The 14,962-nt window shown below is 37.0% G+C and overlaps 3 protein-coding genes across 6 annotated transcripts; 1 reads left to right on the top strand and 2 right to left on the bottom strand.

Moving 5' to 3' along the window:
• Nucleotides 1-114: 114 nt before the first annotated feature.
• On the bottom strand, nucleotides 115-9,955 carry LOC134832161 (multidrug resistance-associated protein 1). 4 transcript variants are annotated; one of them, XM_063846084.1, is made up of 15 exons: nucleotides 9,779-9,955; nucleotides 9,124-9,229; nucleotides 8,743-9,048; nucleotides 7,361-8,636; nucleotides 7,261-7,295; nucleotides 6,653-6,799; nucleotides 6,452-6,536; nucleotides 5,237-6,394; nucleotides 5,147-5,173; nucleotides 3,431-3,484; nucleotides 3,295-3,369; nucleotides 3,135-3,226; nucleotides 1,719-1,936; nucleotides 930-1,660; nucleotides 115-866 (listed from the first exon to the last, which is right to left on the bottom strand). In XM_063846084.1, exons 2-15 carry the CDS (start codon nucleotides 9,151-9,153, stop codon nucleotides 505-507), a joined length of 4,596 nt encoding a protein of 1,531 aa, XP_063702154.1. In that variant the 5' UTR covers nucleotides 9,154-9,229; nucleotides 9,779-9,955; the 3' UTR covers nucleotides 115-504. The 4 variants fall into 4 exon arrangements, with proteins under 4 accessions (XP_063702154.1, XP_063702152.1, XP_063702151.1 ...); XM_063846082.1 differs by lacking the exons at nucleotides 3,135-3,226; nucleotides 3,295-3,369; nucleotides 3,431-3,484 and adding exons at nucleotides 3,653-3,819; nucleotides 3,878-3,931; XM_063846081.1 differs by lacking the exons at nucleotides 3,135-3,226; nucleotides 3,295-3,369; nucleotides 3,431-3,484 and adding an exon at nucleotides 4,720-4,940.
• Nucleotides 9,956-10,091: 136 nt separating this feature from the next.
• LOC134830639 (PIH1 domain-containing protein 1) lies at nucleotides 10,092-11,415 on the top strand. Its single transcript, XM_063844187.1, has 3 exons — nucleotides 10,092-10,255; nucleotides 10,314-11,147; nucleotides 11,241-11,415. Exons 1-3 carry the CDS (start codon nucleotides 10,187-10,189, stop codon nucleotides 11,277-11,279), a joined length of 942 nt encoding a protein of 313 aa, XP_063700257.1. The 5' UTR covers nucleotides 10,092-10,186; the 3' UTR covers nucleotides 11,280-11,415.
• A 319-nt stretch (nucleotides 11,416-11,734) lies between these two features.
• Nucleotides 11,735-13,846, bottom strand: LOC134830638 (uncharacterized). The gene is made up of 2 exons (XM_063844186.1): nucleotides 13,572-13,846; nucleotides 11,735-13,467 (listed from the first exon to the last, which is right to left on the bottom strand). The coding sequence occupies exon 2, from the start codon at nucleotides 13,268-13,270 to the stop codon at nucleotides 12,095-12,097; it is 1,176 nt and encodes a 391-aa protein (XP_063700256.1). The 5' UTR covers nucleotides 13,271-13,467; nucleotides 13,572-13,846; the 3' UTR covers nucleotides 11,735-12,094.
• Between the last annotated feature and the right edge of the window lie 1,116 nt (nucleotides 13,847-14,962).

The raw sequence follows: 14,962 nt of genomic DNA, 5'->3' as shown, positions 1-14,962 counted from the left end.
AAACAAAAAAAAAACATTTGTTCAAATATTTGTAATTTTTGTCTACCCAAAACTTTAAAATTTGTTCATTCAACGAAAAATTAAGCAAATGAAATTTTTAATATTTTTTTTTTTCAAATTTATTTTATTGGTGTTAATAATTTTTTTTTATGTAATTAAGAATAAGTTAATAGTAACAACATTAAATTTGTTCGTAAAAATTATAAAGAGCCGTATAAATTGCTAAATTTACTTAAAAATTAATACCTGAAATTTCCCTAAGGCACAATTTTCTTACAAAATTTTTTCTCTTACAACAGGCAGTGTGTATAAAATACATACATTAATCATAAAAAAGGCGAAGATCTCGTAACTGTCTCTTCCTTAACATTAAAACTATATCATAACATTGTAATAGGTAATACAAAATAGTAACACAATTGTGATGATGCAAAAGGGAAAAAATCGCCATATACCAAAAAAAAAAAAAAACGTTAAAACTAGAAAATATCATAAGTAGTAGGTTTAGTTGGCAAGTCCAGCATCCTTTGCCATGCCATAGAAAATGGATTTCTTATGCTTAAGTAAGTCCTCTGGTGGGGCAAATTCGACCATTTTTCCTTGATCGAGCACAATGACGCGATCCGAGTCCATAATCGTGTTGAGACGATGGGCAATCGTGAGAATTGTACAATCCTTGAACTCGGTACGGATGGTGCGTTGAATCAAGTCGTCCGTTTCCAAGTCGACGGCGGCTGTGGCTTCATCTAATATCAATACTTTAGTTTTGCGAAGTAAGGCACGTGCGAGACACACGAGTTGACGTTGACCGACAGACAAATTTTCGCCGCCTTCGGTGATTTCGTGGTTCAAACCAGCAGCAAGTCCTGTTTTTCATAAGAAAAATTAGTTTTTTTTTAAATTTTGAAAAAAAAAATGTAAAAATTCACCTTTGACGAACGATTTCAAATGAGCATTCTCCAAAGCTCTCCACAAATCGTCATCAGAACTCTGTTCGAACGGATCCAAGTTCATGCGTAAAGTACCGGAGAATAGTACGGGATCTTGCGGGATAATTGTCAAACGTTGTCTAAGTGTATGCAATCCCATTTTGGAAATGTCTTGTCCATCGATCATGATTTTTCCGCCGGCAGCTTCGATGATACGGAACAACGACAGTGTCAAACTACTTTTGCCAGCTCCTGTTCTGCCGACAATTCCAACTTTTTCACCTCCCTTCACGGTAAACGTGATGCCTTTTAGCACCAAATCAAGTCCTTCGCGATACCGCACTTCGTAATTATCGAAAGCGACTTCACCATGTTCGGGCCAATCGCGTGGCACATTGTGATTTGCTACTTCCCATGCAGCTTCTTGCTTTACTTCGCCATATTCCTTGATACGTTCGACCGCAACGATATTTGTCTCGACATCTGACGTCATTCGCACGAGCCAGTTCAGCGTTTGGGTGATTTGCAGGGCGTACGACAACGAAAGACCCACTAAACCAGCTCTGAGGGGATCTGAACTGTCTCTGCCCAAGACAGCGAACAGAGCGGCGAAGAAAATGATGAAATTTCCCACCATTTCGAGACGAATAGCCAACCAGCGATTCGCAATGATGCTCGGGAAATAGCAAATTTGATTGAAATCTACCTTTTTCTCGGATTCTCTGATGAATCTACAAGCAAAAAAAAATATTTTAAATTTTTTTTCTAACAAATTTCTTTAAAACTTACCTATCTTGCACATTGTAGGCCCGAATTGTCGACACTCCAGTAATACTTTCGCCAAAATGCGAGTAAACGGGTGACCGTGACACGGATTCCAAACGTTTAAGTTGTCTCGATGTCGCAACGTAGAACCGTTGAACGAAGAAGTAAATGATTCCGATGGGCAAAATGACCGACATGAAGATCGGGGTGGAAATGCTGATGACTGTAACTGTCGCGATAACCTAAATAATGCGTGAAAAGTTTCAAAAGTGGGAAAAAATCATTAAAATATCACAAAAAGCAGGTAATTAATATTCCATGCTGACTATTTTTGCACTTTAATCCACATAACGATATGATTATTCATTTTTTTTACCCTCAAACCCATCATTAACTGACAAAAGCAACCCGTCATAGTCGATTTCAACGCGTGTTTGTCACTAAAAAACTACTAATCGTTAGTTAAACTACGAGAGGTGTTAGCACGTCTGACGACATGTTGCCGAATTGACCCAAAACAGCAGAGTTAAAATCCATCTCCAAACAAATTAGATCAACTTTTCGCATGCAAAATTAAAGTTTTACGGAAAAAGAAAGATAGAAAGTCTGCTTTACCTCCCAGAAACAGTTCATGACCCAGAACATAGATTCCGGCAACGTATAGTCGAGCGTTTCAATGTCTTTGCTAACGCGACTTATAATGCGTCCCGTTGGAACTGTCTCGTGAAATCTAATGGGCACTCGAAGCAAATTACTCACGAGAAATTCGTGCATCTTTTTTGCCGCATTTAGCTGAGCAACTCGGGGCAACATGTCGGTGCCGTAAGCTATTATTGCTGCAAAAACAAATTTTACGTGAAAAAAACAATAATTGGTGCTCAAAGCTACAAAAACAGAACGCTTGATGGGTGTCATATCGTCAGACAATCAAATAGTGCGGGGAACAACTACAAAACAAAAGTGTTGAATGATTCAAAAATTGATTCTAACAAATTCCACAATTCGAGAAACTCAAAATTGAGAGTAAAAATATTGTTTGAGAATATCAAAATGATTCGAATTACGTGAATAATGTCAGAAAAATAAAGAAAATCTTAAAATTTAACATGAAATCAACTAAAAAGTTCTCCGATCAGTAATCGATCAGGTAATTTTAATAAAATTTCAATAAAAATTTCGAATTTTGATCGAAATTTCATGCATATATCAATATTTACAGCAGTAACTTGAAGAAACAATGTAACTTTAAAACTAAAAATTGCTCAAAAATGCAATTTTTATTAAGTTTTTTTGAGATTTTGAAGTAAATGAAACTCATAAATATTCAAAAACCTCTCAAATTAGCTTAAATTTCAAATTTTGAACCATCAACAACTACTTTAACATTCACTTTTGGTTAGTACAAACTATTGCAGATGCAAAAACAAGGAATTTTCTTACATCAAAGGCACAATATACCAAGGAATCCCACAATTCTGGCAATACTCCGTCAACCGAATAAATATCATTCGAGAATCTCATTAAAATTCGACCTTAAATTTTGTAAAAATATTTTTTTTTTTTAGAAAATGCAAGCTCACAACAAAAGCAATTTTCCTACCAATTGGCGTTGTATCGAAAAAATCCGTGGCTAAGCGCATAACATTGAACAACAACCAGCGAAAGAGACGAGCAGCTATGAAAATTTGAATTTTGATTAAATTTTGAAACGTGATGATCGAATTTCGTGCATTTACCTGCGTTCACAGCAGAGATATGGAGGATCAGAGTCATCAAATAACTGAAAATGGCTTCATGATGGAAGAAAATTTTGTTATGAAAATGATTTTAAATGTTTTGTGGTGCAAAGAAACTCATGATTGTTCACAAAAATTTTAGTCAAAAACACACCAACATTTACTCTCGTGACCCATAAAGCCCAAAAATTCATAAAATTTGCTTAATAAAAAAATTCTTACAGCAAAAGTACACATTATCAACATATCCCATAACGCGGGTATCGTAATATCGACGGTAAAAATGTCAGTTGAGAATCTTGCGAGAATGCGACCCATTGGAGTCGTATCGAAAAATTCCATTGGAAGTCTCATGACATTGCTCAACATCGACCAGAACATGTGAGCAGCTGAAAATTAGTTTTTTTTTGTTAGTATGCTTCAACGGGACATCAATTAGTATGTTACCTGCATTCACAGCAGCGATTTTGAGAACCAGAGTTGAGATAAAAGTGAATACAGCTGAGGAAAGGTAATTGGTTAATTTGGAAATTAAAATTTTTCAGGCCAATTGACGATAACAAAAGCAATTCACAATCATTTCTTGCAAAAAATATCAAAATATGAAGCAAAAATTGGACAAAACACGTTTTTGCGGAGTAATTAAGTAACTTTTGGTCAAAAGTCGAGTCCGTCAAGCTGTTATCTGATAAGAAAAATCCTAAAAAAATGCTCCAAAGACTTAAAATCTAATTTTAAAAGAAAATTAGAAGAGATTCGGTTCAAGTTCAATTGAATTTCGAATCTTTTTTTAAAGAAAGAACCTTAAAACCTCATGCTGACTTAATTTTACAAACTTATTCTCTAAAAAAAATCAAAATAAAAAAAAAATCTTACGCCAAAGAAACACGTAAAGAACGCACGAATGGTCGGCGGAATAATCGTATCTGCCATATCAATGTCTTTACTGAATCTGTTGATGATCCGACCAATAGGGACAATATCGAAGAAGGTCGTCATTGGGGCATGCAACACATTTCCCAACAATTGATCGTGCAAATACTTGGAAGCTGTCAAGCCGCCCAAGTAAAATAGCAATGTCGATAAAACGGTGCAAAAAACTGCGATTTGGGGAAAAATTTTAATTAATTTTTTATCAAATTAAATAAAAAATTGACCATTCCCGAGAGAAATTAGAGTAGATTTCAGAAAAAAATCCCGAATTTGGAGAAAATTGAAAAAATAGTTCAGCATAGAATTATTTGTTGTTATGTTAAAAAAAATTGTTAACTGTTAAAAGGAATCCTTACACTAAAGAAACACATTAAGAACCCCCGAATGATAGCGGGAAGTACATTGTCGCACACGTCGACATCCTTTGAGCAAAGATTCAAGATGCGTCCCAAGGGTGTCGTGTCAAATTTGCTCATCGGAAACCGAAGGATATTTCCGAGTAGAAGAATATGCATTTCTCTTGCCGCATATAAAGAGCCCAAAGCAAGCGTCAAGGACGATATAAAAGTTGTTAAAACTAAAGAGAAAGATGATAATTGATTCGTATGAGAAACAAACACCACACTTGATTTTCATTATTTTTATATGAGTTCCTTTTACCCACATTTAGAATTGCTTACTTTTTGATTTTTAACCTTTTTAGAGAGGAAATATTAGCTTTGGAAAATTATTTTAGGTAGTTCTGAAGACACCTTTGAAGCAAAAATGAATAAAATTTCTTACCTTGTCCAACGCCGAATGCTCCGTAGCCTAAAAATTGACGAAAAAAATTAAATTTAAATTAATTTTAAATTAAAATTAAAAGAAAATTACCTCCTAAGTAAATATTTCTCCATTTTGTCTCGTTAGCACGTTCATCTGTACTCCATTTTGACAACCAAATGTTCGATCCGATCGAAAATCCTTGGAAAATGACGTTAAGTAAAATTGTTGCGAGTGCCAAGCCCCATCCGATACTCTTCAAATAATGTTTGTACACATCCCATTTGACTTTTCCAGTTTCTGCTTTTTCAGCTTCAATTAATTTGTCTTTTTTCTCGTCGTCGTCGTCTTCCGCAACCTTCTTCTCAGGAGTCGATGATTTCCGTTTCACCACTCCATTTTCAACTGAATTTTGGCTATCTTGTCTCGACAATTTTCTGCTGTCTTCCGACGTGCTGTCACTGCGAGTTCTGCTGGAGCTAATTGCACGTTCAAGTTTCGCTTTCAAGTCCTTGTCGCCGATGTCGTGTTGCAATTGTTGCTTAATTTGCTCCAAATCTTCCTCGTCTTCGTTGGCATTTTGCAAGTGTTGCAACAAAAACTCGGAAAATTGTCCCTTTTTGTCGAGGAGCTCTTTGTAAGTACCTGACTCGGTGATTTCGCCCATTTGCATGACGAAGATGTTATCAACTTGCGGTAAGTACGTGATGCCATGCGTAACAAGAACACGAGTTTTTCCCGATAGAATTCCCTTTGGGCCGATTACTTGTTCGAAAATGTGTTTTCCGACGTGCGAATCGACAGCCGACAACGGATCGTCCAAAAAGTAAATGTCAGCATCTTGGTAGACTGCACGTGCCAAACTGATACGTTGTTTCTGACCTCCCGATAAATTGATGCCTTTTTCGCCGATTTCCGTTTGATCGCCGCCCGGCAACATTTCCAAGTCGGGTTTTAAGGCACACGCTTCGACAACACGATCGTAACGTTTCTTGTCGAAGGGTTTGGAGAACAAAATATTATCACGCAAACTGGCATTTTGAATCCACGCTTGTTGAGGCACATAGGCAACTTGTCCTTTTCGGTTCACACGACCCGAAATGCGATCCATTTCGCCAAGATATGCGGAAAGTAAACTACTTTTGCCGGAGCCAACGGTACCAACAACCGCTACAAGTTGATTTTTCTCCACTTTCATGTTGATATTCTTCAATGTCGTTTCTTCCGTGTCCCATTGGAAGGTGCCGTTCTCAATCACCAAAGCACAAGCTGTTAAAATGTTCGATTAAAAATCATATTTTTCATGAAAAAGCGAAAATTACTTACGTTCCGACTCATCAGTTTGCACATTATCAGGATCTAATTCCTCAGCATTCATGAATTTGTTAATTCTCGTGACAGAAACTGACGTCTGGCGATGGGCAAAATAAAAATCAGTAAAGAAAATAAAAATTTCTCTCATTCAAATAATTGACCCAGCCATGTTATTTGAATTTGAGATCCGTAACCGGAGAATTTTAGACTTACTTGAACTAAACTTGAAATAAGCATAGGTAACATAGACAATGGGAAACGTAAAATGTTGAAAAGTGACAAACTTGTAAAGGCGATACTAGCTGTAAGTACGTTGTTTTCATCCACCATAACGAAAGTCGCGAAAGTTACCAGAGAAACCTATAATTAATGTATTAAAAGATAGAAGTAGAAGACCTTTTGTTAGAAAAAATTCAGAAATTTTGTTATTTTTATCACTTCTTTTTAGTATTTTAATTTTTCGAAGTGATTTTTTTTCGGAATTTTGAAATTTTTCAGATAGAAGAGCTTTTTTTTAAGAGAGTAAGAGGAGCAAATGAGGCCTTTTCAATACCGTAAGAATCCTTTAAACCCGGAATATCGTCAAATTTTACCTCAATCATGTAAACAATCAACAATGGCAATAACGCAAGAGGCATTTTCATGATATCAAACAAAACTAATGCAACAAAGGCCTTTGAGGGAGTCAGGATATTTTCATCACTGACAAGTACGTATGTCGTAAAGGTAACGATGGAAACCTAATTTGGTCATTAATTGGGATTTTTTGTGAATCTGTTGGGAAAAAACAAGTGCAAAGGGTTTTTAGGGGTCTTTCTTACCAAAAATGGGGCACAACTCCAGATGAAACTCGTTCCTAAAATGAAATTTTTATGTCAAAAAAGGTAAGGAAAAATTTTAAATCGTGTTCAAATCACTCACCTGCATTGAGATACGCCGCCTGCTTAAGTACTTTAATTTCCTTCTCACGAATATTCAAGATTTGCTTCTCGAAACTGGGCTCCCAGGCATACAACTTAAGTACTTTCATGCCGTTAAGCACTTCGTTCATGAGTTTGACACGTTCATCCTTGTTCTGCATCTGCTTAATTTGCAAAACTTTAATTTTGTTGGCAATAAATCCATTTACGGGAATCAAGATAATCATGACGCCTAATCCAGCTAAGACTGAAGGTCCCAAAATACGCCACAAGAAGAAGAGGGCAAGTCCTATTTGGAGCGGCGCGGACCACAACATGTTGATATAAGTTGTTAGATCCATGAAACGTTGCGCATCGACAGCCATCAAATTGACAATTTCACCAACTGTGGATTCTTTTCGGGCGGCATTCGAGATTACGAGGGATTTGCGATAAATGGCAGCAATGAGGGCGGTTCTGATACGCAAACCTACCAACATCATGCGATTGAAATACTGGCCAAGAAGGAGAGTTTGCAGCGAGGCAACGACAAAAAGGGACACTGCATAGGCAATTCCTTTCCACATTGGTTCGTCAGACGTCACAAAAGTAATGGACAACGACAAAAGTTGCGGATTAACGAACGTCAGAATATCTTGAAGGAATTTCAAAGAAGATCCCATCAAGAAGGTGCCTCCAAAAGCCTTAATTAACGGCATCAAAATCGACGCATTCGTTTTTTGTTTGTTTTCCGCACTTAATTCGACTTTTTCTGCGGATTCCTTCTCCTTAGAGTACGTTGCTTTTGTCGTTGTGACAGGTTTCGCATTCGCTTTCCCAATTAATTTGTTCCAATGTTTATGAAAAGCGGGCGAAACCACACTACTCGAGTCCTCGTACCGCATATCCCACAAATCCTTCGTTTCAAGCGGTTTTTTGTAACCCAATAATGCCAAACCATCAAACCATGAGAACAAAATGCGCGACAAGAAACTGGATCGCATCTCTGGGCATGGTTTCTCCTGTTTTTCAAAAATTGATTCACGTGGCTCGGCATCCGCGAAACAATTTAGCAGGAAAATGGCACAACTGAGAGCAAAAAAGATGCAAAACGACACAAACTGATATTCGGCCCACGAATCTTCGATTTGCTCGGTTTGACGGTGCTCCAATCGACGCGATTCGGTGATGACACGCGGAATGGAAAATATTGTCACAAAAAGCCAGAACAAAAAGAGTGTTCCCGATGTACGAACTCCATTCACTTTGTTGTAATACACTAAACACATCGATAGTATCTGTGAAAAAAAAAACAAAACAAAGCGTTATCACGATAGCAAATCACTCCATTTAAATGAATAAAATAAACAAAAAAAACCACACTACTGTATGGCGATTACTCACAATTGTCACTATTTTAATAATAGGCGTATAAAAGTGCACGGGAAATATGATTCTCTCGTCGGCATCATTGTATTTGATTGCGAGACCTAAATCGATGCATGTCAATATGACAATTGCGGCACTCAGCACGAGTTTACTAACATTCCAAAAGCTATACGGGATGTTTTTCGTGGGACTATTTTTCATATAAAACAGCTCCAAGGGCAAAAGGAGCCACAAAAAGATGCACGGCACCCATGTAAAGATCGTCTGTTCGAAGCAAATTGTGAAATCAGGAACATCCGAGTGCCATATGAGAGTCGTATTCTATGTACGGGAGATATAAAAATGTAAATAATTAATTATCAGCATGACTTGCAACAAAAACATGAGGCAACTCACCCAAAACTCAGATCCACAAAATTCGTCCATTTTATTGGATTTTCAGTCGAAGTCGCTGCCAACAATAATGTATTTTGGGTGAATCCGTACGAACGATGATGACACTCTACAAGCAAAAATTTGGTATTGGTTAGTTAATTGAGCTGAGATTTTTTTGTGTTGTCGATCGTGTTATTTAACATCGATCAAACAGTAATTTTCGTCTTTTTTGTGGTTCCTTTTCTTTATTCGTGTTCTTCTTCTTTTTTTTCTTTTTAGTTTTTCTCCCAAGCAACAAGCAACGTACGAGATTCTTCTTCTATTTTTTTTTTGTGTTAATGTTCTCACAACAAAAAAACAACAATAAAAAAGAGCTAAATCGATAGTTTAAAACACGACACGCTTAAAAGCCCGGTTTAGTGTATGCCGCTACGACGGGGCGATGATATGATAAATTTTTGATTTTGTCACAGGTGTGCTTATTCACGGTGTATGTCATAATAGCATTTTTTTTTTTGTTATCATCAAGGCCATGGCACTCTGTTTACTCAAAAACTACGCGAAATGATGAAATCTTTGGACCCAATTAATGTGTGTTCCATTTATTTGTGGGGACTCGTGTGTGTGTGTCGCAATCAAATTAATTAATAGTAGAAAGAGAAATCACTTCACTTACACAATTCAATTAATTTCTCACTTTTATTATTTTTTTTTAGCTATTACTATTGCACATACTTCCGCGATGCCGAAGTATTTTCTCGTAACTGAACCGAAAATATGAGATTTTTTACAGCATTTTATCACTTGAATTTCGCTATCAGTGATGTAATGTTGAAACATTGATCCTTCTCCGTCGACGATTCACTCAAAAATGAACCGCAGAGGAATTTTGAAAGTGAGACGATCGAAAGTGATACGCTATCTGTCAACAGTTCAATTTCGATCGTCTCACTACAGCAAAGCTCCAAAGATTTGACAGAATTTTGACATTTGATTTGTTTTTATTCAGCAGTAACATCGAGCACTGTTGTTTTGCCAATTTTCGTGCAATTTAAGCCAAACAAAGACGTACTAACTGCTGAAAATGGCTAAAAAGGGCATGCCACTCGAAGCTGACCCATCAATTCTCGAAAACAACTTGCGATTTGTCAAGGTAAGCAAAGTCTTTATTCTAACCTTCGAGAAACATCCAAACAAAATTCCGTTTCTAGGACGAGTTTGAGGATGAATTCAACAACATTTTCCAGCCTCTGACGCAAGAACGTCCCTCGAAAGTCATCAAACCAACCACGGGATTCTGCATCAAGGCGTTCCAGGTGAAAAATGGCAAGAAAATTTTCATCAATATTTGTCACACGGATGGCATTCCCGCTCCAATTGACATCAGCGAAACGGATCTCACGGAAATCCTTCAATCGGACGAGCCGCATTCCTACAAAGTTCCCATGAGTTTGAGTGATCCGCGTTTGGCGACGGATAAATCGGGCAAACAGGAAACGGCATGCGATATTGCAATTAATACCAAATTCTTCAAGAAAATCGAGAAAGGCGGGCTGTTTCAGAACTTTTTCATCACGCTGATCTTCGAGGCACTCGACAACAAATACGACATCGAAATTAACGAGGAAAATTGGTTGATTCTCAAGAACCGGACAGTATTCGGGACACTTGTGCCGCATCGCATCCAGGATCGTGACGTGCAAAAAGTCAAGGAATACAATGGGGAAACGGGCGCCGGAGAGACTTCCAACAACAAAAAACCCCTGATTGAGGAAATTGCTGAAAGTGACTACAAGAAACTCAGTGACAAGCGAACCATTAAGCCCGAACACAAATTGATACAGGAGACGCAAAATGGCGAGGTCAATAAACTCATTGCTCAATTCCAGTTGCCAGAGTGCGTTTCAGCTGCCGAAATCGCCTTAAATGTCAACGACGATCGTCTGCTAGTCGAGTGCAAGAAACACAAATATTACTTTGATGGCTTCGTGAATGTCTTTGTCGATGCGGACAACTGCAAGTCACATTTTGACTTGGAAACAAAGGTAAATGAGCGATTTTCCTACACATCTATAGCTGTGTAGAGTACAAACCAAATGAAGACAAAGAAAATTTAAATTCTCTCTTTTTATTTTCAGACTCTTACTGTGGATCTGCCTGTGTTGAATAAAAAATGAGTGAATGTAATTGACTCGGCGAACCAATAAATTAACTTTAATTTGATCTGATTTTTTATTTAAATTAATTTTTTAGATAAAATTGGCTTCAGATACAAAAAAAAATGATGCAATAAAAGGAAATCAGGTGCACCATGTGTGATACCAACTGGAAAACTGATAAGATAAAAAGCCTCTTTTAGATTTTTTTGGTTTGTTTATTTCACAATTAATCTTTTTTTTTAACACAGATATTATATTTAATAATGTCAATAATTGATTATTAGTGTCGACCCACTTGATATAAATTTTTTCGACTTCTATGTGAACTTATGGGTGTCCAAGTGTGGTTAAGAGTAATAAAATAGCAAAAAAAAAGAAGGGAAAGTAGAACCGAAAAGGAAGCAATTTTGACTACAGAAAATTTTGCCTAAGCTGAAAAGAATATTTTTTAACGTTAAAATGCATATTAAATCTAAATTTTATGTCATACACCTTTTTTTTTTGAACTTTTTACACAAATTTTACATGGTTTGATTATTGATCGATTTCCCTGGTTTACATTTTTTTTTGTTTTTCAAGAGTGAATCAACTAAGTAACAGTTTTTGACTATTTCGTGTTAAATTTTCATGCGCTTGAATAATTTTTGTGCACATTAAATATTGATTACGTTCAAATAAAGCCTAAAGTTTATCACTAATGTAATGTAATAATAATTAATAATTGTATGGAGGCTTTCTTAGAAGCTTATAATTATTTTTTCTTGTAATGTTTCATAGTAGTATAAGAGATGAAATCTGTCTGAGGTCCGTTTACCGTTGTCATTTAGCGTTGCTTAAGCGATATCGTGGAACTTGAGGATCGCACGTCCCGGAATTTCCGAGTGCGCCAACTTCTTGACAACTTCGGAGGCTTCTTCCGAGGGAAATACGGAGTGCGGTGGCGGCTTAATTTCGCCACTCGTTACCAATTTCACCAACTCATGCAATTGCTCGATCGTACCAATAGGCACTGCCTGAATATTGATATCCTTTTCGTGGGCACGTCTCGAGAATTTAGGCAACAATTTTTCCGCAACTTCCTCGCCGATGAGAATGTTTCCGCCCTTCGTCAAGCACTGCATGGATCTGTGCAACGATCGACTCGTTGTGCAAAAATCGATGACAATGTCAACGGGACCCTCGCAGGCATCCAATGTCCGTTCGACAATCTGTTTCTCGTACAAATCCTCGTTCCATTGCACCACATTCACGTGTTCAAAGTCCTTGGCCACGGATAAGCCTTCGTCTCGTAAGCTGGCGACGGTGATTTTGATCGTTTCGTGACAATCGCCTTGATAAAAGTGTTGCGCGGCAATGCGAACAGCCCACAATGCCAAGCCTCCCGTGCCGACAATGAGGATTTTGCAAACTCCCTTGGGCCCACGTTCCTTGAACAGCTTCTCGAGCAATTTGTGAGCCGATAAGACGGCATTCATGGCAAGCAGAGCACCTGTGGGGAGCATTGCGGCAACGGCAAGCGGCAAATCTTCCGGAATCGGGATGATATATTTCATTTCGGGGACAACCATCAGTTCGGAATATCCGGCGGGCGCATCATTGAAGGGATACAGGATGACACGTTGACCTACGGTGAAGCCGCAGCTCTCGTCGAGATCCGAGCCCAAGGATTCGATGACGCCAGCAACTTCGAAGCCCGGATACAAAGCACCGTCACGCATGCCATAGTGCGCTGGACTGATTTGCTGCGGATTCAATGGAGGTATTTGTTGTGTTTCAATGGGGCCTTGTTGCGCTAATTCCGCCAGTTCGGCCGAGATGTTCGACACGTTTGACATCGATGTGGAGTACGAGGATTGGCGTTGACTGTGATAGCAGGCGCCAGCATAGACAACCAAGATACGGGCGCCTTTTGGTGGCGGATCTGGCACGGGCACGATGAAATTGAAGACGCACTCCTTGTTATGGAGACTAGGCGACTCGATCGAAACCTGTTTACACAATTTATTCATGTCTGATTTTTGTTTTACCGTCCGACAAATACGCACAAAACAACAATTTTTTCGATCACGTTATGTAATTTTCCGATAGTTTCTTTTCCCTTTTTGCTTTTTTTATCTGTCTCTATGTGTCAGATCTCAGAACATTCTATTCACGCAGATTTTTCTCGAAATTTTTCTCTTTTTTCAGCACTCTCGTACGTGATAAACTAACAGGAATTCAATGAAAAGTTACAAAAATATTAATTTAATTCCTTATTTAATAAAAAAGTGGTAAAATAATGAAACGAGCTCAGCGAATACTGACTGATACCTTGAATGACATTGAGTGCCTTTGTACTACACCACTACTAGTGTACTTTTGAACGCATGCGTTCCGTGAGAGAGACCCAATCTGCGATGAGTTTTTGTTGTTTTTGCCCGTTTCTATTTATATTTTTGTTTTCAATTATCGCGATTACCACCGAATGCTCTTTATTCAACTGCAAATTCTTCTTGGACACAATTCTTACAGCAATTTTCGAAAATTTGGAAGATGTTGTTCTTCTCTTGTTTTTTCTTTTTTTTTGTAAATTTTTTGTTTGTATTTCGTAGACGGTCGCTCATGTACTACTACAATATGTACTACAAATTCGCGTTGACTGGGTTCTTTATTTATTTATATTCACAACACTCGTATTTATCTGAACGTTCTCAATGTTCAATACGAAAAAAAAACAGTCAGGAGTTGCTCACGTGATACAGCCAGCTCCGAATATTCGAACTCCCGTTAATTCCTTTTGTGAAGCGTGCCAATGTTGATCTTTTGCTGAAACTGACGAGATAGCAAACGTTTTGTTTGTTTTTGAATTACCTAGATTTGCAAATGTGCGATTAGATTTGTTTACTTATCTCATGAATGAATCGCGTTTTTCATCGTCGTCGTCGACAAGGTGGCATCGTTAATCTTTTGATCTACAAATTTGATTTATAATCATCGGAGAGTGTTGATTATTATTGATCACTGACACGAAATCTGACCTTCATTTCCTTTATTTTCATTTTATTTCGTGGGAAAATCCAGTCATCGAGTGTCGAGACTCTTGAAAGGCTTCGTCAAAAATACTAACCAGACATAATTTATTGTTTATCCGTTTGAAGATAAATAAATAAACAGAAAAAAAATGTCTCGTCAGTTGTTATGAATAAATACTTTTTGTTTTTGTTTAGGATGGAGGGTGGTCTGTTCTGGTGATATTTAAACAAATAGACCATAAAATTTCATAAAATTGTGAAATCGGACACTCCTTGTTATAACCATTGGGATTAGAAAAAGGGTTCTTGGTGATGATAAATTCATTTGAATAAAAATGGAGTAATAATTGAACTTTTTATTTAAATGAAAAAAAAAAAATTTTTAGAATTTTTTAAATTTTTTACGTTGTTATTTTTTTTTATCAAAACTGTCACAAAAAAAAAAAAATTAAAAAGTTAATTAATTTTTTTATTAAAATTTTATGTTTATTTCAAAATTAACTGAGCTTAACTGAATTCCTAAAAAAAAATAGATATCCAAAATTAAAAAAAAAATCAATTTCTGAACTTAATTTTTGAAATTTCATTAATATTTAATGTTGATTTTGCCAAAAAAAAAAATCAAAAACTTGAACAGTGAAGTGCTTAAAATATCCTAAAAAATTTGTTGGAAATATTTTTCATACAAAT

This window comes from Culicoides brevitarsis, chromosome 2, assembly GCF_036172545.1.
Source record: "Culicoides brevitarsis isolate CSIRO-B50_1 chromosome 2, AGI_CSIRO_Cbre_v1, whole genome shotgun sequence".
Lineage (NCBI taxonomy): Eukaryota > Metazoa > Arthropoda > Insecta > Diptera > Ceratopogonidae > Culicoides > Culicoides brevitarsis.
The sequence above is the reverse complement of the archived record's forward strand: the minus strand, read 5'-3'. Positions and strand labels throughout refer to the sequence as shown.